Here is a 25202-nt window from a genome sequence, read left to right as displayed (position 1 = left end):
CATCCTCTCCTGGGTCTGAGGAGGCGTCACTGCGTTTTACAGAGATTCCCCAGCTGAGGGCAGCTGATGAATAGCATAATCAACGCTGGATTTTTTCTTTTTCATATGTTCATTTTCCTTGTTGTTAAGCAGGAAGGCTGGGAAGAGCTCCTCTATCACACCACACGAGGAAGGGCATTCGTGCAGGACAAGTTTCCCTCTGGGCATGTTCTGCAAAACATTTAAGAGAGTACAGTATATTGCCAGAACACTGGGCTCTTACTAATAGGACTCTTTTTACCCCTGCTGGTGTGTAAGTGGTTCACATTTTGCAATTGACATTATTATCATCTTATCTTTTTCATGTTCCATTTTGACTGATTGAATAGAACTTGGCATTGCTGTAGGATAACCTGTACGGTCAAATGCATGAATAACAGATAGGTCAAGGCTTAATTGCAATGAGACAGGACAAGTCTAATATTTATGAATTCTCAGTGATGATCATTCACATTGTTATTCCACTCAAATGGTCTGCTTAGCAGAGACTGTAGAAAATGTGGAGTGTGTTGCACTATGCCCAGTAGAGATTTACATTTGAAAATCTGCAGCCCTCAGATCTCAGTGTCCTACTCCACAATTTACCATTTAATTTCCTGTTAGAAACAATAGAACACACCTATTGTGTGCTGCAGAAATTCCAATTTACGTTGGGAAACAGAGAAATTATCACTCATGCATTTAGCACTGAATCTCAAAATAATACATATTTGCTTAACTATAAACTAAGGGGAAATGCAGCAAATTCATTAAAACTAGAAACAAATGCTTCTTCACTCTACCACAAATCTGTTGATATGTTATTTTACTAGTGGCTTATTTGATTTTTTTCAGTTTCCCACATTTGTGAGTGTTGTTTAATTTTCAGCCTTATGGTATTGAATATATTCATCAGAGGGTTGAACAGTGTTGGGCAGGCATGGTCGTGTAACAATCTAACAATCTGCCTGTGGTGTCAGTACCCCATAAGGATGCCAACTGCAATCCTAGCTGCTCCACTTGCAACCCTGCTCCCAGTGACAGCTTGGGAAAGCAGCAGAGGATGTCACAAGGACTGGGGTCATTGCACCCACCTGGGGGACCCAGAATACGCTCTCAGCTTTGAACTAACCCTGCTCTGGCCATTACAACCATTTGGGGATGAACTAGCAGTTGGGAGACCTCTCTCTCTCTCTGACATTCAAGTAAAATAACAGAATGTAAAAAAAAAAAAAAAGAAGAGAATGATTCTGTATAAATGTTCTTACTTTATTTCCATTGAGAATCTCTCCATGGCCTTGAAGTATACAAATCTTACCCCGATACGGAACCAGAAGATCAGCTTGCAGGAAACATTCTGAGCAACTTGAAATGATTTTCTCTGCAAGCTAAGTCTCATGCCAGTATCCTCTCCCTTTGAGTGTGAACACAGTTTAAAATACTCTCCTTTCACTCTATATTCTGTGAACTTCAGGAATGTACAAACTGTGACTTGTACATCCCAATGAATAACATGCAAACATAGAGTTATATAATTGTATAATGCATTCTAAATAAATCAACTGAAACAACCTACATTGGGGTGAATACTATTCTTTACTCCCTGTTACCAAGATAAAATGTTCAGCTCTCTCCATTTGTTTTTAATCATGCTTTTGGGTGTGAAAGTAAATCTTTGCTTTATTTTCACCTACCATTAAAAAAAGTTTGAATCAGTTTTTGCTCATCACAGAACAAAGAAAACTCACAACCATCACATACTAATGGACCATCTTCTCAAGCTTCAGTTACTTAGACAGCCTTTCTACTTCTGCATGATAATATTCGGATTTTAAACTATTGCAGATTTAATCTTAAACATGTCAGCTATTCAGCTGACTAACTCTCAGTTATTCCAAAAGAAACTGTACAGGGAAAGAGATACTCATTTGAATTTTAATCTAGTTAGTTACCAAGAAGCTTGACATCTCAGAGAAATGGTGATTATTATTTTTTTTTTATGATGGATCAATCTGTGCTGGTGTTTCAGACCTCATGATGTTGAACACATTCTATGCTGGTGCTGATGTCTAATATACCTTTCTATTTACAAACACATTTTTACCCAGAGTCGACTTTTGATCCCTCTTGAGATTACAGCACATGCATTTGTCAGTCGGTGCGTTTAGACTTTCAAGCACTGTGGGAGATCACCATTGGCTGTGCTCTAGAGGGTGCCACTCCAAGTTCACCTGCTGGTTTCCTGAGGCAAAGCCTCCAGTAGTTCCTGTCGACCTTTGACATGATTGAAGAGTCCAAAGGGATAGACACGCTTTCTACCCAATTACAGCGTGATTGTTGCTGGGAGGAGAGGACTGTTGGGGAATGCCCTTCTGCTGGCCCCTTTCACAGTTTGTATAAGTTGTACTGGCTTCACAATAAACCGACATGCCCCACCATACTGTGCCCTGTGGTAGTTTTGACTGAAGAAACCCTGTCGTCTCGCCCCTCAGTGGTCCTTGGGTTCTGCTGGAAGAACTCCCCCGCCCACGAAAGAGCACTCAAATCATTTCTAAATACATGTTTATAAATCTTGATTCCAATAACAGGCTTTGAGAAAATAGCTGATATTAAAATGTCAGTCGTTGTCACTGGAGAGAAAGCATGCAGCAATACCTGTTATGTTGCAAGCTTTCGAATGATGGTGTTATTAGGACAACGTACTGGCTTCCCTTTGACATTTCTAAAATGATGGAAAAATCACACAGATTATAGGTAGTAGATTCCTTCTTCCTTCATCTCTTCTTTCCACCTTTTTTTTTCTTGTCTCCCTGCCAGATCTTTCAAACCAGCTGCAGAGGAAATGATCAACAACTCAAAGTGGTCTGCTTCATGCACTGGCATGTACTACAGCAGACCTCACTGGGAAGCTGCTTCTGCATTATTTTCAGTGGGAAATCCAGGCTTGCCATTTCTGTGATTTTTTCAGACACTTACACATACTACTGAATAAAGAAATGACATGAACTTCCTTGTAGTCATTGCTTCCTCTAATGTCAAATGTAAAGAGATCCTCCCATACTGCAGGTGCAGTTCGCATTACACACACAAGAAAATAACCTTGATTTTTTTTTTCCAAATAAAATAAAAAGGTAACCTGTTTTCAGTTATACCCATGAATGACTACAGACATGATCAACCAACAAAAAGCATAGTTCAAATAAATCTACATAGGATATACTGTTTAGTTCAAATGCTTGAGTTTGTTTAGTATGTGTATTTTCTGGCTTCCCTCCCTAAGGGGTGTTCTATACCAATCCACTAGGAGCAAGCAGCATGCCCAGAATAAGGAACTGACACAAAGGACAACTGTATTTCTATTGCAGTTTGATATGTTAGCCCTCTAAGCCTGGGAGTTTCATTTCAGAATATAAATGGTATCACCAGTAGGTTATGACTGTGTGTGTGTATCAATTACCTATCTACCAATATCTTGAATGTATGTATATTTATATACGCTTTTGAAATATATTAGTGAGTAATAAAATACACTTGATCTTAGCCAAATGTCTGAAAAGTGATTGTAATGAAATAAATATTTCAGTATTAAAAATGAATTAATATTTGATGAAATCTGTCACAAATTTATGTTCATTTTTAGTTAGAAATGTAAAATTTCAAAGATACTGAGGATAGAAGGGGAATCCCTGAGCCTATGGAACTGTATCACAAAAAAAAATTAAAAATTAGAAAACAAATTTACAAACCATTTTAAACACCCACCTTTTAATTGATGAAAAGATATGCAATGATGAGATTTAAAGTCTCCAGGGGATATTAAGTTGTTGTTAATAATGTGGTTTAAATAAGTTTTGAAAAATTCATCTGTGTATTTGAAAGGCAGAGTTAGAATGAGAGGGAGATAAAATGGGAGGGAGAAAACGGAAGAGAAAGAGAGGGAGGGAATGTTATCCTCTTGTTTACTCGCCAACGGCTGCTAGGTCCTGGGACATCTCTCAATTTTAACTGATTTCTTAGGTGTATTAGCAAGGAGACATATTGATGGTGGAGCAGCCAGTATCAGAACTAGGGTTCCTATGAATGACAGTAGTGACAGTGGTAGCCTAAATTGCTCCTTCACAATAAAAATTTCAGATGAAAGTCTAGTAGTAGTAAAAATACAGATGGAAATGAAGGGTATGAAACATCACAAAACAAAATCTATGTTTTTGGAGAGGTTCCCTCAACATTAAGGTTTGGTTTTCCATAAATTTTTAATTTTTGTTAAATAACAATATTGTTAATGCTGTGATCCATGGAAAGGATGAATGTGTGAGTTAGCTTTACTCTGAATAGAATGAAAAAAAATATAGCAACATCAAAAATGGATTCTAAAAAGATTGCTTTTTGGCAAAAAATATCTGTGAAAAGTACGCTAATAGTTGCTTTATTTCATTTGAATGAACATGCATACTTTTCATATTTAGTCAGCAAATTTTAGAACTCAGTGCAGAGACATGTCTAATTTATTTCAAATATATCCTTAGCTATCCTTTCAATTCTAGATTATAATATTCTCTATGCTTAGGTCCCTATCTTGTGTCAACTGCTAACTTTTTCACGAACTAACTACTTTATAAGAACTATCATTTCATTATGACATTTTTAATATTATTCCAGCCTCAAAACCTTCTTTGTTTCCCATTGAATATGCAAAATATCAGCCTTTAAACCTGCGCAATATAATAATTTTCTTAAATTTATTTCCCTTAAGAGAATTTTGGTGAAGGAAAAGGAGAAAGAAAAAAGAGAGTTATTCACTCTATTCTCTGTTCAACCTGTTCCTTATAAGCCAGTTGTATAAGCCCACAATTCCTATGAACAGTTTTAGAATTAAATAGTTTGAGGTAAAGTAGAGGAATGACAGATTTCTGAAAAGCAAGCAGCTCACTTAGCCTGGAGATACAGTTGGGAAACAAATAGCAAAGGGGAAGGAACATGTTGGACAAAGGACTGTGAAGCAAAAGGGGTGAAATTACTCAGTATACAAAAAACAATGTTAACAACAACAAAAAGAGCAGTGTCATCTTCTAGAAATTACAATGAATCTGACTGAGCAGAGAAAAATATGTGCTGAGTGATGGAGGGCAGGAGCCAGATGATGTGTCACATTAGTCATATCGATGACATTGTGTGTCACTTCAAAGACATTTTGTAAGCTCCAGGGAGTCTACTAAGAATCCACATTTGAACACATCTCTCTGCAGGTGGTAGATGAATTAGAGGGCCTGTTGATGTGAGGAGGGATATTAGAACACAAGCCACCAACATATCTAGGTGGTAGATGATGAGAGGCTGAATTAAGTAGAATTATGTTTAGGCAAGAACAGGTGGGAACAAAGTAATAGCATCATTAATTGAGTGATACTGCATTTAGTGTCACACCTGCTGTGATGATTAATTTTGTGTCAAGTTGGCTAGTCTGCAGTGCTGTTGTTTGGTAAAGCTGGGTGTTGTTACAGAGATATTGTGTTGATGTCATCAATGCTTACACGTATCCAACTTTAAGTATAAGAGAGTATCATTAATAGTGCCGGTGGTCCTCCTCCAATCAACGGAAGACCTCAAGAGCAAGATGGGAGATTTCCTGAAAAAAAAAAGATATTCTACCCAAAGAAATCCTGCCTGGACATCTGATTCTGGACTCTCACATCAACCTTTATTTTGGTTTCCAAGGTTCTGGCTTGCTTCACAGATTTCAAATCTGCCAGAACTCACCACTGTCTGAGCTAATTCCTTTACAGAAATCTGTGTTGACATCTCCTAATTCACAAAGACAGAAAGTAAGTTCTCCTGATTCTACATGTGAAGCTAAAGCCCCTTCAACAGTTGATTATAACCCTTGCATGTTTGGTGGTCATGTTACACAAGAATATACTGTCCTTGTTTAAACTTATTTTTTTCTACAAATAATTGTTCAAAGTGTTGTTAAGACTATATTTTTTTAAAAGAAAATGAACATACTTTTTAAGATTAGAAATTCTTTCAGCTGGTTGCCAAACATATTTTCCTGCTTTATTATCTATTGTTAATTTTATTAAATGCCCTTATGGTGATAAAAATCATGCTATGGAAGCATCCATTTGAAGTGCACAGATGCATGGCATATGAATGAATTCACATATCCACGCAACTTTTCACCCTATTTTACACCTTTTACATCATCTGCAGAAGAATCCCTGTGTGCCATCTTGTTCCTCTGTACAATTTGCTCTGTGAAATTAGATATGTATTTTGTCTCTGTAGAGTTCTGTATGTCAGATTTCCACCTGAATATAAATATATAATATATGGAAATATATGGACTTTTGAAAAACTGCCTTCATCCACTTAATGTGTATTCAGGGTTGAGCAAGATTAGAACCTACCAGGATCCTATTCCCTTTTAAACTAAATAACAGTCTACCATATGAACATGTTTTGTGCAACCATTTATTATTTGATAAGCAGCTTTCATGACCCTTTTACTATTATAAATAACTCTGATTTTTGTGGTCATTTCTCTTAGGTACATTTTCTCAATCAGGTCATTAACGGTGCAATCATATGGTATTTTACACATAGTTCAAGGAACAGACCATTTTCTAAAGAGGCTGTTCCATTTTATGTTTTCACTATTAGTGTGTAACAGCTGGACAGACGCTCCTTTAACTAGAGTAGATGCCAGTCCATTGATCTTCACAGTAATTCTGTCACATGTCACCCCCTTGCCAGGGTAAGTAAGTCCCTTTCGCTCTACACATTCTCAGAGTAAATACTATTCCTGGAGTCAAAAGATTTGAGGATCATACAAGTACAAAATGTTACACTGTTAAGGGTATTCACTTCATAAGTGAAGACACTTATGTTCAATTGTGTTGATTTTCTGAAGATGTTAACTTCTTAAGATTCAGCCTTGTAGTAAGATAGGAAGATTAAGCTTCTTTTCATGTGCATTTTCTTTTTTTTTTAAAGATGTATTTATGTTCACTGGAAAGGCAAATATACAGAGATGAGAAAAGACAGAGAGTAAGATCTTCTGTCGATTCACTCCCCAAGCTGCTGAAGCAGCGATCCAAAAGCAGTAGCCAGGAGCCTCTTCCAGATCTGCCACATGGACATAGTGTCCCAAGGCTTTGAGCCAACCTACACTGCTTTCCCAGGCCACATGCTGGAGCTGAATGGGAAGCAGGGCCATCAGAATTAGATCTGGCGCCCACATGGGATCCCAGTGCGTGCAAGGCGAGCACTTTAACCACTAGGCCATCATGCCGGTCCCCGTGTGCATTTTCTTCTCCTACTGTAATTTCCTCCAGTGTGAATTCTTTTTATTTTTTTTTTTGCCCATTTTCCTAATAATTTTAAGGCTGTATCTTTTTCATAGTGATTAAAATTATTTATGTATTCTAGAATTAATCCACTAAACACACCATTTAAATATCCTTACCAGTATAAGCTTTGTCTTTGAAGTTGCCTGTGACTGTTTTGTTCTTTGAGGTTTTCCATTTCAATAGATTTTGGTCCATGTATAAACGCTACATCTACTTGGAACTTGGTTTAGAATCTTTCTCTGTCTTGAGATTACAAGGTTAGCCTTCTTCCTTCTTGTCTATAAATATTAAATTGTGCATATCACATCTGGGTATTTAATCCATCCAAAATATATCATGTATGTCTTATGTGCTGTGGGAACTCAGTTTTACCTAGTAAGTAAAACACAGAATTCATCTAAGCCTTAGATATTAGCTTGCACTTTTCTGCTACCTGCTGCAAGCTCCTATCTCTTGCTCTGGTCCGTTTTATGGACAGTGGGAGAGACAGACATCTTCTACTTACCAGATTATTCTCCAAATTGCCCACAAAGCTGAGCCTGGCCCAGACTGATACCAGGAGCCCCCAACCCCTGGCTGGCAAGGGCCCAATGACTTGAGCCATCACCCACTGTCTTCTCTACCACATTAGCTGGGAACTGGACTGGAAGCTTAGAGCACCTGGGACTTGAACTGGCACTGATATGGAATGTTGACATTGCAAATGTCAAGCTAACTGGCTGTGCCACAACTCCACTCCCCAAATTTACTGTTGTAAATGGATAATTCAACCACACCAAGTGCATTCATCTTGTTGCAAAATCATCACTAGTTGCCATACACACTACCTTTTCCTCTTACAAAAATGAAATTCAAATCCACTAACCAGCAATTGCCTCTTCTACCCAGATTCTGGAAAATGCTTCCCACTTTTTTTTGTCTATTATTTTGACTGTGTTACTATATAGACTGAATTCTTATTCATACAGACTGCATTCTTATTCATTTAATGTGATATCCAAGCTATTGCATATTGCATTATTTCCTCCTTGGTAAGGTTCAATAGCATTTCATTGCGTTTATATGGCAGGTTTTCTTTATTTGTTATCTGTTCTGGAACCTCAGATTGTCTCCATATCTTGCTTACTGTGCTGCAACAATCAAAACATACATTGGAAAACTTGATCTTCATTCCTCTGGAAAAACAATCATGCACACTTATTAGGTCATATAGTAAGTCTTTTTTATTTTGTAAGAAATTTCTATCCTGCTTTTCATGGTGCTACTCCGTTTTTCATTCCTGCTGACAGTGCATAAGAATTATAATGTTGTCACATCTTTGTCAATACATGTTATTTTTAGTTTTTAATATAATAGCCATTTGAGGGCTCAGCATGATATTCTAGTGGCTAAATCCTCACCTTACATGTACCAGGATCCCATATGGATGCTGGCTCATACCCAGCTGTTCTATTTCAGCTCCCTGCTTGAGTTCCAGGAAAGAAGGGAATGGCCCAAAGCCTTGGGTCCTTTGCACCTACACTGGAGACACAGAAGCTTTCCTGACTTCTAATCAGCTTACTTCTGGCTATTGTGGACACTTGTGGGGAGAACCAGTGGGTGGATGATCTTTCTCTCGGAATCTGCTTCTCTCTGTATATCTGCCTTTCAAAACAAAAATAAATAGATCTTCGAAAAAGGATATAAAATAGTAGCCATTCTAATGGAATAAATGTGGTATTTCACTTATATTGGTTTCACACTTTCCTGGTAATTAAAATTTTGGTAGCAGAAAGAGGACAGCAGAGGCAGAGCAACAGCACAGGGAAATATCACAGGAATACTGAACTTCTCTGCTAGCTTGCCCTGCAAATGTCTGTGAGAGCTGGGGCTGAGCTAGAGCAAAGCTGAGACTATCCAGGTCTCCTATGCAGGTAAAAGATACTCAACTACCTGAGCCATCCCTTGCTGCCTCCCAGGTTGTGCGTTAGCAGGAAGTTGAGATTGGGAGCAGAGCCAGGACTCCCAACTAAACAGTCCAGGATGAGAGGTGGATATCAAAATATCATCTTAATCATGTTGCTAAATGCCCACTCCCTGTTTTCTTTAATGAACAATAATTGTGAGCACATTTTATGGTACATGTTTGCTGTTTGTACATTATTTTGCAGAAATGATCTAACTGTACTGTCTACTTTTTAAAGCAAGTTGATGCTTAAAATTAAACTTTTCAGAAACTTTCATGCACTTTAGATATTCATCTCTTATCACATATAGCATTTGTAAATATTTTCTTTCATCTCATAGGCTGTTTTTTCATACACACTTTTAATTCTTATGAAATCAAGTTATCTTTTTCCCTTTCACTGCATGTACTTTTGGTGACATTTCCAAATTACCATTGCAAAATCTTGTTATTTATTCTACCATATTAAACTTCTATTCATGCTTTTCAAACAGTTTTATAGTTTTAGATCTTTTGTCAAGATCTTTGCTCTGATTTAAAATTTTATGTGGCATTTTGCAAATATTTATTTTACATTTGAATATTCAGTCTCCTAGCATTATTTGTTCCAGGACTATTTTCCCATTGAATTTTTGGGTAGTGATTATGCAAAAGTGCATTTTTTAACGTTACTGTTCTATGTCATTGAACTGTTTATCTGCCTTCATGCCAGTACCAATGTTTTGTGCTATATTGCACTTTTATTTGTTTTTAATTTTTTTCATTTTTATTTGAAGGACACATGAGAGAGAAAGGGAATCTTCCATCTACAAATTCATTCCCCGAATGGCCCTAATGGCCACAGTTCGGGTGACAAGGGCTCATGCACTTGGGCCACCCTCTGTGGTCATCTGGGCACACCATCACGGTATTTAGGACAGAAGTGAGGCAGCAAACAAGACTTCCTGGTGTAACTGGTCACACAGATTGATGCTATGTAACAAAAATATCTCCTTTCATAAGTTCGGAAGTCAGTAGTATGAGACCTCCAACGTTTTGTTGTTGCTGCTGTTTAGAATGTCTCAGACATTTAGACGAAGTCCTTTAATATACCATTTGGTTTTTAAGATGGCTGAGATTCTGATATGGGTTACTATGAACTTGTAGATTTCATTGTACCTTCCAATCCATAAATATGTCTTTCAGTGCATTCATCTAATCTAATTTCTTTCAGAAAAGTTGGGTTAATTGTACATACATTTCACATAGTTGATTAAATTCATGCATAAGTATCTAATGCTTCTGGATGCTACTGTACAAGCTATTTTAAGAAACATGGGGGCCCGGCGAGATGGCACAGTGGTTAAGGTCCTCGCCTTGCACGCCCAGGATCCCATATGGTCGCCGGTTCTAATCCCGGAAGCCCCGCTTCCCTTCCAGCTCCCTGCCTGTGGCCCGGGAAAGCAGTCGAGGACGTCCCAAGGCTTTGGGACCCTGCACCCGCGTGGGAGACCCGGAAGAGGCTCCTGGCTTTGGGACCCTGCACCCGCGTGGGAGACCCGGAAGAGGCTCCTGGCTTCGGATTGGCATAGCATCGGCCATTGCGCTCACTTGGGGAGTGAATCATTGGAAGGAAGATCTTCCTCTCTGTCTCTCCTCTCTGTATATCCGCCATGGGATACCATTGTAAGAAACATGTGATACATCATGAAAAAAATACCATCATAAAACAACTGCTTTTTAATTTCTTTTTAGAGTGTTCATTGTTAGTGCACTCGATTTTTGTGTGTTAACTTCCTGCTCTGTTCATCTGATTAATGTATTTATTTGTTCTCAAAAGATATGTGTGTGAGGGAAAGAATATTTAGTTATCTCTATGAATAAGATCATCAGTTATGAACAGAGGTAACATTGTCTTGTCCTTTCCAATTTGACTACTTTTTATTTCTTTCAGATTATTTAAGCTATTTATTTTGAAAGTCAGAGTTAGGGAAATAGAGGGGTATAAGGAGGGGAAAAAGAAAAATTTTAAAAAGCTGCAGATGAAGTAGGAGAAGGGAACAGCGAGAGGCGAGGGGTTAAGGGAGTCAAGGGAGGATTTCTGCTGATTCACTGTCCTGATGCTGAGCCAGGTGGAAGCCAGCAGCGGGGAGCTTATCCCAGGTCCTCCATGTGGGTGCAGAGACACAGGCAACTGGGTCAGAGTCTGCTACCCAGGTTATCAACAGGAAGCAGGATCCAAAGTCAGGCAGCCAGCACTGTAGGCGGCAACAAATGATATACCGTGCCCATGTATCCACCCTGCCACAATGCTGGCTCTGTTTTTCAGATTTAATGTTTATTTCATTCTTTAGAATTTGCAGAGCTATGATGAATATGTATTGTCAAAATCGGGCATTTCAGAATTTTCAGCCTCTGATAGATAACTTTCAGTCTTTGAGATTCAGCATGATGACCACTGTAGGAAACTCCTGGATGGAGTTTTTATGTTCAAGTGCTTCTTTCTATTACTAGTTTATTTAGTGCTGTTTTCTCTTGATCAATAGAGTATGCTAAACATTATAGAATGCTTTTTTTTTTCTTGCAATAGTTGGTTGTGTTTCTGTTATTAGTCTTCTCGTTGGCTTAATTAATGCCATTGCTTACACCGACAGGCTTTCATGTGTCAAACCATTGCTATATTACTCCAGCAAAAAAATCACACTTTGAAAGTGAAGATACATTGCAGTAGGCAACTCTACTCCTGAATCAAAGACTTCCAGTGAAACAGTCAACTACACCTTGACAGTATGATGCTAGATTTTCTATCTTTGTCTTTACCTACAATGCTACACATGCTCTAATAGCAGAATGTTAAACTTTGACTGTTACTAAATGATTCTTCTACTGTAATAATGTGATGGTAAATGGAGGGAAGGGAAAAAAGAGGGAGAAAAAAGAGGGAAATGGAGAAATCCCCAAACCTATAGAACTCTGCCCTGGAAAACAGTAAAAATACAAAAAAGTAGGGGAAAAAAAAAGTCTATTTGGTTAAGTCATGTAATTCCTTTATGTTGCTAATATGTCACAGAAATTTTTGCATCAGTACTCAAGGGGATATTGGTATATGGTTTTAATTCTTGCAATAGCTTTTTGCAATTTTGGGATTTAGGGTCACATTGACATTATAGCATAAGTTAGGAAATATTCTCCCACTTTTAAGTACTTATATAAAAGTTTGAGAAGACTTGCTGTTAGTTCTTATATTGTTGGGGGAAAATTGACAGTCAAGTCATCAGAACATTGCTTTGCCAGGACAAAGCAATACTTGATTTTATTTGAGTCATTTATGGATCTATGAATGCTTTTTATTTTTTCATGATATCCAATGAGACTTCAAACTCTCAGGAATTTGATCATTTCACTTGTATTGTCATTTTTAGCATTTACTACCTCCTATTTGTATGGAATGAGGTACAATAGCCACCTTCTTGATTCTCAATGACTCATCTTTTTATTTTTATTGGTTAATCTATGATTTGTTGATTTTGTTAGTCTCTTTAAGGAACCACTTACCAGTTTCAGTGATTGTCTTTATTACTACACTTGAGCTTAGCCAGATTGTCTTTATTACTTTACTATCCTGTCTTCTGTGTGCTCTGTTCTAATCTTCATCATTCCCTTCTATCCAACAGCTTTGCATTTAGTTTGGTCTGTCTGTTTTTAGTACCTTGGCAAGTTGGCCAGCTCCTAGGAAGAGGTCTTGTTTTCTAAGCTTAATATCTGGTTTATAAGAGTTTATTACAAGATACCAGGACTGTGTGACTTAAGTCACAGAAGTGTGTTTTGTGACTCTAGAGGCTACTCTTTTTGAGATACTGACATATTACAGTGTCAAGTGAGTGCTGTGGTACGGAAAGCTGCATTACTCTCACTTGACTTTTCCTATAAAAATTCACAGAGAAACATCGACAGAGAAAATGAGGGGAGGAGAAAGAGGTTGATTCCTTTTTTTTTTTTTTGGTAAGGCCATTGATGATATGTCAGTCATTCTTAGTCACCTCCTCTAATCTCCATCTGCAAATCATAACCTCAGTCACATTGGGGATTAGGATTGGGATGTATGAATGGGGTGGGGCTAGAATTCATTCGGTAACAGGATGTACTGTAACTCTTGCCCCTTTGGCACTGTTAGTCTTGTGTGAAGTACATCTGGCACATCGTGCTTTCATTTTTCATTATCATTACTCTTAACTTTCATAGACTTTTTTTCTTTAACTCATGATTGAATGAAAGAAAGTTTATTTCTAAAAAGTCTGAATTTTATAATTATTCTATTCTTTGGTAACTTTCTGTGTGTGATATTAACTTTTTAAAAAAATCTATCGAGACTTAATTTGGGAATACATAGGATTTATCCTGAAACATATCCTATGTGCACGAGTAAAGAACATCTGTGCTATTGCTGGAGAGGGTGTAATCTCTACGCTGTATTGTGCCATTTCTCTAGGTTTTTATTCATCATTTATCTGGTTTTCTATTCATCATGATGTATTGACAGCATCAGCAATTATTATAAAAGTTTATTTAGATTTCTTAACCCTTGTCACTCTTTGTTTTATACAGTCGATGCTATTACTAAATAAAACATAAGTTTTATATCATTTTGATATATTACTAACATGTGTATTCTTACATACTCTTATGATTTAAAATATATATTAAACAAATATTAGCATAGCCAACCTTACTCTTCCTTTTGTTACTGTTTTCATAAAATATCTCCTGCCATTTTAGCTGTTCCAACCTGTTTGGGTCTTGTATCTAAAGTGTGACTTTGTATGTCGTTCCTAATTGGATGATGTTTTTATTTTCTCTAATTCCATTTAGCAATCTAGCTTATAATTGGAGAACTTAATAGATACGCATTTAAAGTAATTGCCAATAAGAATTGGCTTCCTGTCATCACTTTTCCTATATACATACAGTTTATGTCTCTTGCGTCTTACATTAAAAACTCATTAGTGTCTAGGTGCTTTTGCTAGTGAAATGCTTTAATTTTATTCCCAATTCCTTTTGCATATATTCTATTACTATTTTCTTGGCTATTACCAAGGTGCTTACATGTGGTACTGAATTATAGGATTAATTCTAATTTCTACCAGCTTAATTTCAGTAACAGGGGCCTTTCAAACATTTCATGCAAATGTGCATAATAAAAACTATATGAGGGTTTCTAAAACTTTTGTGTCAGAATAAACCTATCTTGTAATTACATCTTCTATGAATTTTCTGAAATAGTATCAGGTTAAATTCTACACTTCTAAAAAATTAAAATGCAGCATTACAAATCAAACTTAAAAAAAAAACTACCTTTTAGACTAATGACTTTTCTTGTATTACCATCTTAAAGCATGTAAAAAAGAAAAAAGGGTATAGTTTCAAATCATTTTTCTATAAATGGTTACTGTTATAAATAATGAGGTATTTCACTTTAAGTTACCGGCTAATGTCTTTTCATTTCCTGTAACAGAACTCCCTCTAGCAACTCTTGCAGTTTATAACTAGTGTTAACTTCCTCAGTTTTTATTTGTAGGTGTATTTCTTATTTTCAAGGAACAGTTATGCTATATATAGGATTTGAGGTTCACTTTTTATTTTCTACTAGAAATTTGAATGTGTCAACCCATTGCTTTGAGCTCATAAGTATTTGTTTTAAAAGTATTATTTATTGGAAATTTTTTTTGAAAGCTAGAGAGAAAGAACTTTTTTTTTAATCTGTGTGATTCACTTTCACTCCTCAAATACATCTTGAAGTTAAGACTGGGTTGGGCTGAAGCTGGGATCCAGGAATGCAATCTGGCTCTCTTTTAGGGCTACAGTGGTCTGAGAGCTGGAGCCACTACCTGCTGCCTCCAAGCGTAGGTAGTTCCAGGAAACTGGAAGTCATGGCTTCCATCCACCCTCACATGGCTGTTCTCTCTAGACTCACGTAAAGCATCCTTAAATTAAAGAAGCCATTTGGCCTATAATCCATGGTTTCATAACTGCTTCATCCATTTTTTGAATTTAAATCACTGGCTTGCATGTAATTATTTATTCAGCCATTCAACCATTTTTTTTTTAGAAATGACAATTACTACAGAGTGCCATATAGCATTCCTTTGTGAAACACAACGTTTAAGGAACTTCCTATCTACTACCTGCTAAGTTTTTGTGTGCAATTTTTCAATGTTTTACAGCAAACCTTATTTTTCCCTGTGTTTGTTTGAAGTCCTACATTAAATGTATTGAATATTAAAGAACAGCAAATTATATGAAATATTCAGTACTACTTCCTATTAGACTAATGAATTTTTTTTTTTAAAGATTTATTTTTATTATTTTTTCATTGGAAAGGCGGATATACAGAGAGGAGAGACAGAGAGGAAGATCTTCCGTCCGATGATTCACTCCCCAAGTGAGCGCAACGGGCCGATACTATGCCGATCCGAAGCCAGGAGCCTCTTCCGGGTCTCCCGCGCGGGTGCAGGGTCCCAAAGCTTTGGGCCGTCCTCGACTGCTTTCCCAGGCCACAGGCAGGGAGCTGGAAGGGAAGCGGGGCTTCCGGGATTAGAACCGGCGACCATATGGGATCCTGGGCGTGCTAGGCGAGGACTTAGCCACTTGCGCCACCGCGCCGGGCCCAGACTAATGAATTTAAGAGACATCCAAGACAATAGTTTGCATTTTCCAAAAAAAATTATTACAGTGATATAAGGATGGCATCTATCAGATATAGAGGTAGAAATTGAGGATGAAGGGAAAAAAAAAACTTCCTTTAGTTCATACGGCCATTATTAAAGAGCAATTTAATTTTTACGCGTGCAGGGAATTCCAGTCTTTCAAAGATACTGCAAGCTTAAAGTCAGTGTTTATCTCTCGTAATTACTAGATAGAAACAGGATGAAGACATTGACCGAGGAGCTTAAAAACACTAAGAAAAATTATCCTCTTAAAACTCATTTCAATGGAAAGTTAAAAGCACTAGATAAAATCCTATCTACTGCTTCTTATCAAACTGATTGGCTGCTGATCAGGATCGATTCAGAGAAAATTCTATTACATCACCTTTTATAACTTTGTTATCAGAAAAGATGAAGAAAACAGTGACATTACAAATTAAAGAATAAAATAAATTTGAAACTTTCTGCATTGAGAAGATGATTATAAAACTTACAAATATTTACCAAAATGATCAGGAAAAAAAATGAATATTCACAAATTATATTAATAATGAAGAAGAAACATAGCATAAATTCCGTGAAAAGGATAATGTATGTTAATGTAAATTTCTGCTGTAAATTGGAAAACTGAATATTTTTAGAATTGAATAAATGAGCAAAATTAACTAAAAAAAAAAAGTGAATCTTAATCCTGGAATCCTAGCATTATCCTTTTCTCACCAAAATACTACTTTTACCATGTTTAGATATATTCTTAGGTTAACCAGTGCCATATGTATATAAAAAGTGAAAGTACAAAAGTTGAAATGAGGAAGGTTAAATGAAGTTTCTCTATGGCTATATGAATAGATAGAAACATAAAAAAATAATTTGAGAACATTTTTACTCACCAGTGACAAACCAGGTTTTGAATACTCTGAGTATTCTAAAGAGCATAATTATAAGGTGTAGATCTTTAGATACAAATTTATAAAATTTGTTGAGACACAATAGGACTCTCAAATTACAAAAGACTTTTAAAATGATTACCAGCAAAGGTTCAGCATCATTGAAAACAGGTTGCCCAAAAAGATTCATTTTTTAAATCATGCCACTCAAATTCCCAAAGTCAATACCTAAAGTTTGGACAACTATATGAAAGAGAAACAAAACAAGAACAGCCAAAACTAACGTGAAAGTGGAGAGCACCGGAAGCTGCATGATCTGTTAGTAAGCATTTTAATTAATGCTCTGTTGCCTTAGTACATGCAAAGGCAAATCAGCCGAAAAATATCCAGAAAAGCCCTCATACACATGTGAAAGGAGACACTGCAGATGAGCAGCTTTAGGATGAAGTTCCCAATAAAAGGTGATGGGATGATAGTTGGTCATATGAAACATCACTGAAAACACATAGCATTGTAACCTTATATCCAAAAAGTTATTTGAAATGGTTCAAGACTTTAGTCATAGGTGGCCCACTTGAAACATTCAAAAAGACTATGATTTCACTTTAAAAAGTATGATTTATCTATACAGATTTTTAAATAATAAAAAATTCAAAGCATACATTTCAGAAATATATCACAAAATAGTTAAATCCTTTTTGTAGAAAAGGAAAACCTTAAGTATTATATACTTGTTGGAAGACAGGCTGAGCAATCAAGAACCAGAGCAAATAGGAATTCTTTCTCATACATTCAAAAAGGAAATGAGTGAACTATACTTAAAGGTATCTCCCAAGTGAGGCAACACAAACAAAGCAACAGCTATGAAAAATTACCCTAGCTCAGAGCAGCATCAAATGTTAATAATGACAAAAGAAGTACTTATTTAATACCAATCACCATAGAGCACACGTTTAAATGCTGAGAAGTAATCAAGCATTTTACTAGACCAGCTAAGGCCACATGCCACAGCAGACTGCTTGTTTTTGATGCTCTGTTTTTTACTCCAACTTCCAGCCAATATAAAGTCCTCAGACAGCAGGACACTTTAAGAACTGAGTTTCTGCTACACACACCAGGCTCACATCATTTTCTAATTCCCAACTCTTGCCATGGCCCAGCCGCAGATGTCTGAATACCTGTTTATACCTGTGTCTTTCTCAAATATTTGAGATATATTTGAGATAAATATATATATATTTGAGATATATATATTTATGCTGGAAAATTTGGAAGTTGATCAAGGCATGGAACTCTGTCGTTAGCAGGTGTAGAAACAACGAACAATTCACAACTCATCTGATTCAGACTTATTATTTTTGAATATACATCTGCTATAGGACTAAGCAATACCAGTACAAGCAGCGTCTCTCTAAAATAATGTTTATGATGGATACAAGTATACAAAATGTTCATTTCTCTTAGATATCAATTATTTTCTTTTTGACTTTCGTGGTAATTTCAGAATATAAGTGACAAAAACTTTCTCCTAAGAGAGTATTGCAAATTTTGATTTAACCTTTTTTTATTCCAAACAGTGCATTTAGCTCTTTTGAGGTTCTGTTTGAAAATTGAAAACGGCAGGTAATGGACATTGTACTGGACTTGGCTGTAGTGTCCCTTTGATTTTTCTGATCTCACTGACAGCATTTCAATCACACATACTATGAAAGGACTTGTCTTTCTTTTAATTAGTTGCTATTATAATACTAGCATCGTTTGCCATATGAACAGTCAGAACACCAGGTAAAAGACGTGAAGGAACCTAGCGGAACACCAGCTTTCACAAGGCAACGAGCTCCGTGAGCATCTTCCAGAGAAGCGCAAGCAACAGTATGTGGCGCGAGCACCTGTGCTTACCAGCTGCTGCCCCTGCGCACCCCAGGCCGCGTACTGCAAGACGGAATCCTCCACTTCTGGGGGGTTTAACTCCCAAACTTCCCTTGAAAAAACCCAAACAGTTTTTACATGAGAAGATTTATATATTCACCAATGATGTCTCACAAAACCCAGGAAATCAAACAACTTACCTAGTGTGTATGTTGTAAATCACGTATGAAGCAGTGTACGAATAATGAAATATCTGAAAAAGGTTTTTAAAAAAGAGTGGTCAAATATCAATGGAAATAAAACTTCTAATGTAATACACACATATATTTGATAAAATAAGAGCTTTATATTAACCCAGGTGTACAGGCATGTCTATAGACCTATATATACAGGAGATTAAGCAATTGCTGTTAGGGAAAAAGCAACATGTGAAATATTCAAATTTTGGGATTTATCCATTCTTCTTCATAACATTGATTTCATCCTTTATTCAATCTGTCTTATCTCTGATATAATTATGCTCACACTACTTTCTTGATTAAAATTGCCTAGGAAAATAAACCCCAAAACACTCCATGTTCCGTAATGTGCTTTGGTGTCTTACTTTCTACATGATTTTCACGCCCCTGTCATCCACTCCCTCATTTTCTTTGGTCTATACTTTAATCAAATTGGATGAATTCTTCCTTTATATGTCCTAACCAATCTACCTTTCTGGCACATCCAAGCTTAACTCTGAAGGGAGAAAGAGGGATTCTCCCCTGCTTATGCCACTGTCCTTGCACTGAGCTCGGACCAATCTGCTCCATGGAACTCTGTCCTCTGCGCAGCACAGTTGATTGGTGATGTGCATGATATTTCTCACCCTGTAAAGTTTGTAAATATTGTCAGTCTGACCCCTTTTCTGAGTAGAATGTTCTCAGGCACAGTTATGCTTTACCTTTTCATTCTGCATATTCTATGGCAGTGTCATGTGACATGCAACATGTAGTTCATGTTTACTGAGCAATGAATATAAGGAAAATTGCACAAGTTTAAGTGTATTTTGGTGAAAACAAAATGGGATTATAAATGATCATAGCAACTGTGCTAGGTCAAATTGTCCGACTTCTGGTCATGGGTTTGGTCCCCATAGCATGAGCTCCTTGCCATTAAAGATCCAGGAAGGCAGTAAGAAATGGCTCAGGTGATTGGGTCCTTGCCATTTACATGGGAAATCTGGATTTCCTCATCTCAACACTGGCCTGGTGGTCAGGGAAGCAATTATGTATATCTAGGGATTATATTAGCAGTGAGAGTTCTTTTTCTTTTTCTCGTTATCTAGGATACACTATATATCTATGTAGGAGGACGTTGTGAGCCTGGAAGGTCAGCGAGCACAGGTTTGCAGTTCATTGGACAGTATTTGCATGACAACAACCTAATGGCTACCTTTGGTATAAACAGCATGTAAATGAGAACACCTGGTGGAAAATACAAAACAAAAGGAACTCCAATCAAGAGAGGGAAACAGTACAGACTCTCAGTGTATAAAGTCTGAGGCCCCTAATAAACTTCAGCTTTGACCATCAGTCAGGGTCCACGTGTGTTATTATCGGCTCCGTGCACCAAGGTTTGTCGCTGCGGGACAGCGACATATCTATATATAATTAAATTAAATTAAGTGAACTTCAAGAGCTTTTTATATTCCATCCTTAAGAATATTGTTTTGGGCACGGCAAGAGCCCAACTGGCTAATCCTCCACCTCCAAGCCGCAGGATCCCATATGGGCACTGATTCAATCCTGGTTGTTCCACTTCCCGTCCAGGTAGGTAAGCAGTGCAGGATCACCCAAAGCCTTGGGAACCTGCACCCATGTGGGAGACCAGGAGGAGGCTCCTGGCTTCAGATCAGCTCAGCTCTGGCGATTGCAGCCACTTTGGGAGTGAATCAGTGGATGGAAGATCTTTCAGTTTCTCCTTCTCTCTCTAAATCTATCTTTCCAATGAATATAAAATAAATCTTCAATAATTTCATTTCATTTTAAATTTTAAAAATATTTTAAATGTTTGGAGCAAAGAGAAAACAAAGCAAGAATGATCATCCTTAGAATCAAGTCCTAAGTTCCCACAATAACACTCTTTCTTTTTAAAGGTAAATATTTCAAGGATTACAACACCTGTGATTAGGCAAAAATAAATCTCCAACATAGAATTATCAAGATTCATTAAAAAAGTTTATATTTTGGCTTTTACTTATAATAAATTTGGGAACAATGAAAAGGCAGGAGAAAAAAGTTCTCGTAGACAATGAGGAAAGAGATAATGAGTTTGTGATGGAAGTGCAACATTTTTCTCTAAGCTAAAACTAACTAACTGTATACCTGGGTGCACTAAGAAAAAAAGTATTTCCTGGACTTATGCAGATTCCAATAATATTTTAATTTTTCAGTATGCAGTCATAAGCTTTTCCTTTATTTGTAGAGTGGAAGTGCATTGCACAGCTACAATGCTATCAAAGCTCTGAAGTCAAACTGTAATGTCTTCTGACTGCAGTAATACCTTCAGTCAAGCACCAAGGGCCTCGTATCATACAGATAATTTTAATGCATTGAGGATCAAACATCATTCCCATTTATAACAGCACTGGTTTTTTTTTTTTTTTTTCATCTGTCTTTATTGGGGAGGCAGATTTACAGAGAGAAGGAGAGACAGATCCTCAACCACTGTTTCACTTCCCAAGGGTTCACAACGGCCAGAGCTTAGTTGATCTAAAGCCAGGAGCCAGGGAGCCAGGAACTTGCTCTGGGTCTCCTATATGGGTGCCTATGGCCTTTGGACCATCTTACATCACTTTCCCAGGCCACAAAGAAGCAGCTGGATGGGAAGTGGAACAACTGGGATATGAACTGGTAATCATACGGTATCCTGGCACTTGGGAAGTGAGGTTGCAGACATTGAGCTGTTGTGCTGGGTCCAGCATTGTGCTTTATAATGAAGTTTAATTCTTCTGTCTGCTTTGGAATATTATAAACCAGATATTTCTTTTATAGTCATGGGTCAAATATAATTTTCCCATTGTCTGTTTTACTATTCACATATTATTCTATAAAATTCTGTATTTGACTCAAATCCTAAAATTTTAACCTTCCACTCTAGGGGAAGAAAAGATGAGAAATATGATTGCCACTGTCAGCATGTATTTCTGTCTCAGAATGTTTTGTTACCAAAGCAAAGATCCAAATAGGCTCTTGGTTTTCAAAACAGATACATTTGTCAATTAAATTTTTGAATAAGAAGAGACTATTCATAGCATCCATTAGTTAGCTAACAAACGGTCTTCACTTCGGGTCTTTCATGCAGGCCACACATTGTTGTTTTAGGAAAAGCAGATTTCCAAAACAACCTCTGAGGCATAACTGTGTGCAGCTTTTGGAGGCTGGTTTTCTTCTAATTTGCTACAGAGGTTGCTGATTCTTCTCTATGGACTAAGATGCCCTCCAGGTAATGTGAATATAAAAGGTGATCTATAAATATGCTTTCTGGTTTTCATTGCTAAAGCTGTGTTATAGGTCAGGTGGAAGGCCAAAACAAAGAAATCAACCCTGACTTGCCTGCAAATTCATAGCAAGTTGAAATCTTAAGTTATAATTTTGAGCTAATCCATATGCATACAGAGTCAGCTATTAAAGATAATTAGAACCTGGCCTTTCGCTCACAGCTTAGTTTTATTCTAAAATCACTATCTTCTAATTTATGTATCTGTGTGTATGCATTTTATGTATTCCCAGATCACAATTGCTGCTTCTCATAATTTAAATATGTTTTCTCACATCAGAATACAAAGGGCATTGAGTTGAAGGAGGAGGTATGTTGAACAATATTATACGATTTCTTTTACTTCTTTCTCATTTTTTATTAATTAGAATTTTGGAAATATTTTTAGGAAGGGTTGTTCTCAGTCTTTCTGCCCCACTCTGTCCTCAATCTCCTCTTTCTTGGATGCTGTTTCTATCTTTTCAACATACTTCATTTTTTAAAATTTTAGGTTCCCTTTAAGTGTTAGCTAAATAGATTTGCTTTCATAATGAATGATAAAATCAAGTCATCTATAGCACGAAAAGCATTTCTCTTTCCAGTAAACACTGGTGGCCACATCATAATAGTCAACTAAGGATAATAGGAGGCTTTTGCGGCCAAACATATTTTATCACTTTACTGTTTTTAGTGTGTGTTCAACCCACCTCTGCAAAGGATGCTCTCTTGCTGATTACAGAGTGTGACTATTAACAGCAAACACTGTTTTGGCAAAACTGAACAAAGTATATTACTGGAAGCTGGCTTTGAGATAACTGAGCTTGTTATTGGCAGATTCAGAAAGCATCATTTGCATAAAGTTCAATCTAACAGCTAACATCTTTACATTACACTGGAACTTCAAGAAAATAAACGATTGCTAGAGTTAAAGACAAGTAATGGAAAACCTAATTCTCATTATCTGTAGCTTTTACTATTTAAAATGTCATAACAAGCACTAACGTAGATAATTGGGAAACGCACATTCTAGCAGAAATATGGAGTTTAGTTCTTATGAAACTGGATCATATTTGTTTCTCATCAATTTTTATTCTCATTCCACATATGCTCTTGTTTATCTAATATACATAGCTGAATCATTGGCATAAATCCCATGACAAATAACATTGTAGCTCATGTTTGAATGAAGCTTATCAGCACAAGTTCATGATAACTGTCTTGACTATAGAACCCAAGACTGATAAGTCAGCATGCTTGGGAGTAGAATTCAGAGGTGGGACATGATCTGAACAGCAAAAATAAACGAACATGTAAGTGCACAAAATGCAGAACACAGGACACAAAAGCGCTGCTGTGAAGGACATCTGTTTACAGAATAACTGTTGTAACTATCCACAGTATCAACTCGTTCAATTTTGGCTAAGACAGTGTAAGGCAGCTCACATGTGTAGGAATCATTGCAAACCCCCAGGACCTAAACGTCATCAAGGAGGCAAGTGTTCACATGTGAAATCCCAAGTAATCTCTGATGATCCTAGTACACAAATATTACTGGAAGAAAAAGATAATAGACATGCTAAATGTCTCCTAAAAAAACAAATCCTTGGAAAATTGAAACATTTTCAGCTAGACAAAAGAAGAAAGAGGAAGAAAAAAGAAAGAGGGACAGGGAGGAAGACAAGGAGCAGGGGGAAGTGGGGAGGAGAAGTTGTTGAAAGCAGACTCTGAAAACAGTGCTTGACATTTATGGGATAACAGCAAATGAACAAACATATGTGTCTTAGGAATTTCTGAAGGTATGAAAACACAGACTGGATCGGGGATCTATTTACTGAGATAGCAAAGAAAATTTCCTAGTTTGGAGAAAAATGGGACATGCAAATACAGACAGAAAAACAGAACTCCTAAAAGACATGATTACAAAAAATATTGACTGTAACACATTACAACCAAATTTCAACAGCAAAGTATAAAGGAAACAACTAAACTGTGCACAAGATAAAAGACAGATACTGAGGACCCCAATTAGATTATCACATAATTTCTCATCAGAAACTCTATGACAGAGTGGAGAGACACAAAGTCCTTCAAAAAAAAAAAAAAGGCAGCTTAGAATTACATATCCAGCAAAACTCTGATTTACAAATGAGGGTGAAATAAAGAGATTTTGAAACCAACAGAAATTGAAATAATTTTTCACCATCCATCCAGCCTTACAAGGTAAGTCTTATTGATATACTGCATACAGAAACAGAGGGACAATTATCATGAAAGAATGTGAAGGCAGAAACTGCTGCAATGTAAGTACAAAGAAAACCCAAAGCAAATAATATGAATATTTATAGAAAACTGGTAAAACCAGGTTGTTACTAATCCCAAATGCTAATTTCTTTCTCTCTGTCTCTCTCTGTATACTGTGTAGTTGTCACATATCAGAGATAAAAAAATATTCATCTTGCTGTAATTGTCTTATTTCACTAAGCATAGTCGTTTCCAGCTGGGTCCATTTTGTTGCAAATGGCAAGATTTTATTCTTGTTTTGTGTCCAAGTACTAAACCAGTGCAACCACTATGGTAGTTAGTATGAAGATTCTTCAGACAACTGGAAAGAGACCAAATATATGATCCAGGTATCACACTCCTGGGAATACATTCAAATGAAAAAAAAAAAAAACCTGCACATGGGAAAGCTACCTGTGACTCCATATTTGTTGCAGCACAATTCAGTACAGTTAAGACAAACAATCCAGATGACCATCGCTGGATGCATGGATAAAGAAAACGCACTACATTTACTCCATGGAATACTACTTAGCCAACAACTTTTTAACTGAGCACTTGCTACATATGAGACTCTGTTGAATGTTTTACATGCCATGGTATGCAACAAGTTTCAGGAAAACAGACTCACAATTTGAGTTTGAGTGCTGTTTTG

The 25202-nt window shown here is 36.8% G+C and overlaps 1 protein-coding gene across 2 annotated transcripts in view; it reads right to left on the bottom strand.

The window, feature by feature from the left end:
- The window catches only part of DPP10 (dipeptidyl peptidase like 10), a 1236914-nt gene that overhangs the window by 132525 nt on the left and 1079187 nt on the right, over positions 1–25202 (bottom strand). For both annotated transcript variants that reach the window (XM_040979106.1, XM_040979105.1), the window contains exons 6-7: positions 18952–19004; positions 18782–18863 (exon numbers count right to left, since the gene is read on the bottom strand). In XM_040979106.1, coding sequence (XP_040835040.1) covers positions 18782–18863; positions 18952–19004 — 135 coding nt within the window. The remainder of the gene's footprint in view (positions 1–18781; positions 18864–18951; positions 19005–25202) is intronic.

Source organism: Ochotona curzoniae, unplaced genomic scaffold (genome assembly GCF_017591425.1).
Source record: "Ochotona curzoniae isolate NIBS_2020 unplaced genomic scaffold, NIBS_Ocur_1.0 contig_3037, whole genome shotgun sequence".
Lineage (NCBI taxonomy): Eukaryota > Metazoa > Chordata > Mammalia > Lagomorpha > Ochotonidae > Ochotona > Ochotona curzoniae.
This window is presented reverse-complemented; position numbering and strand designations above follow the sequence as displayed.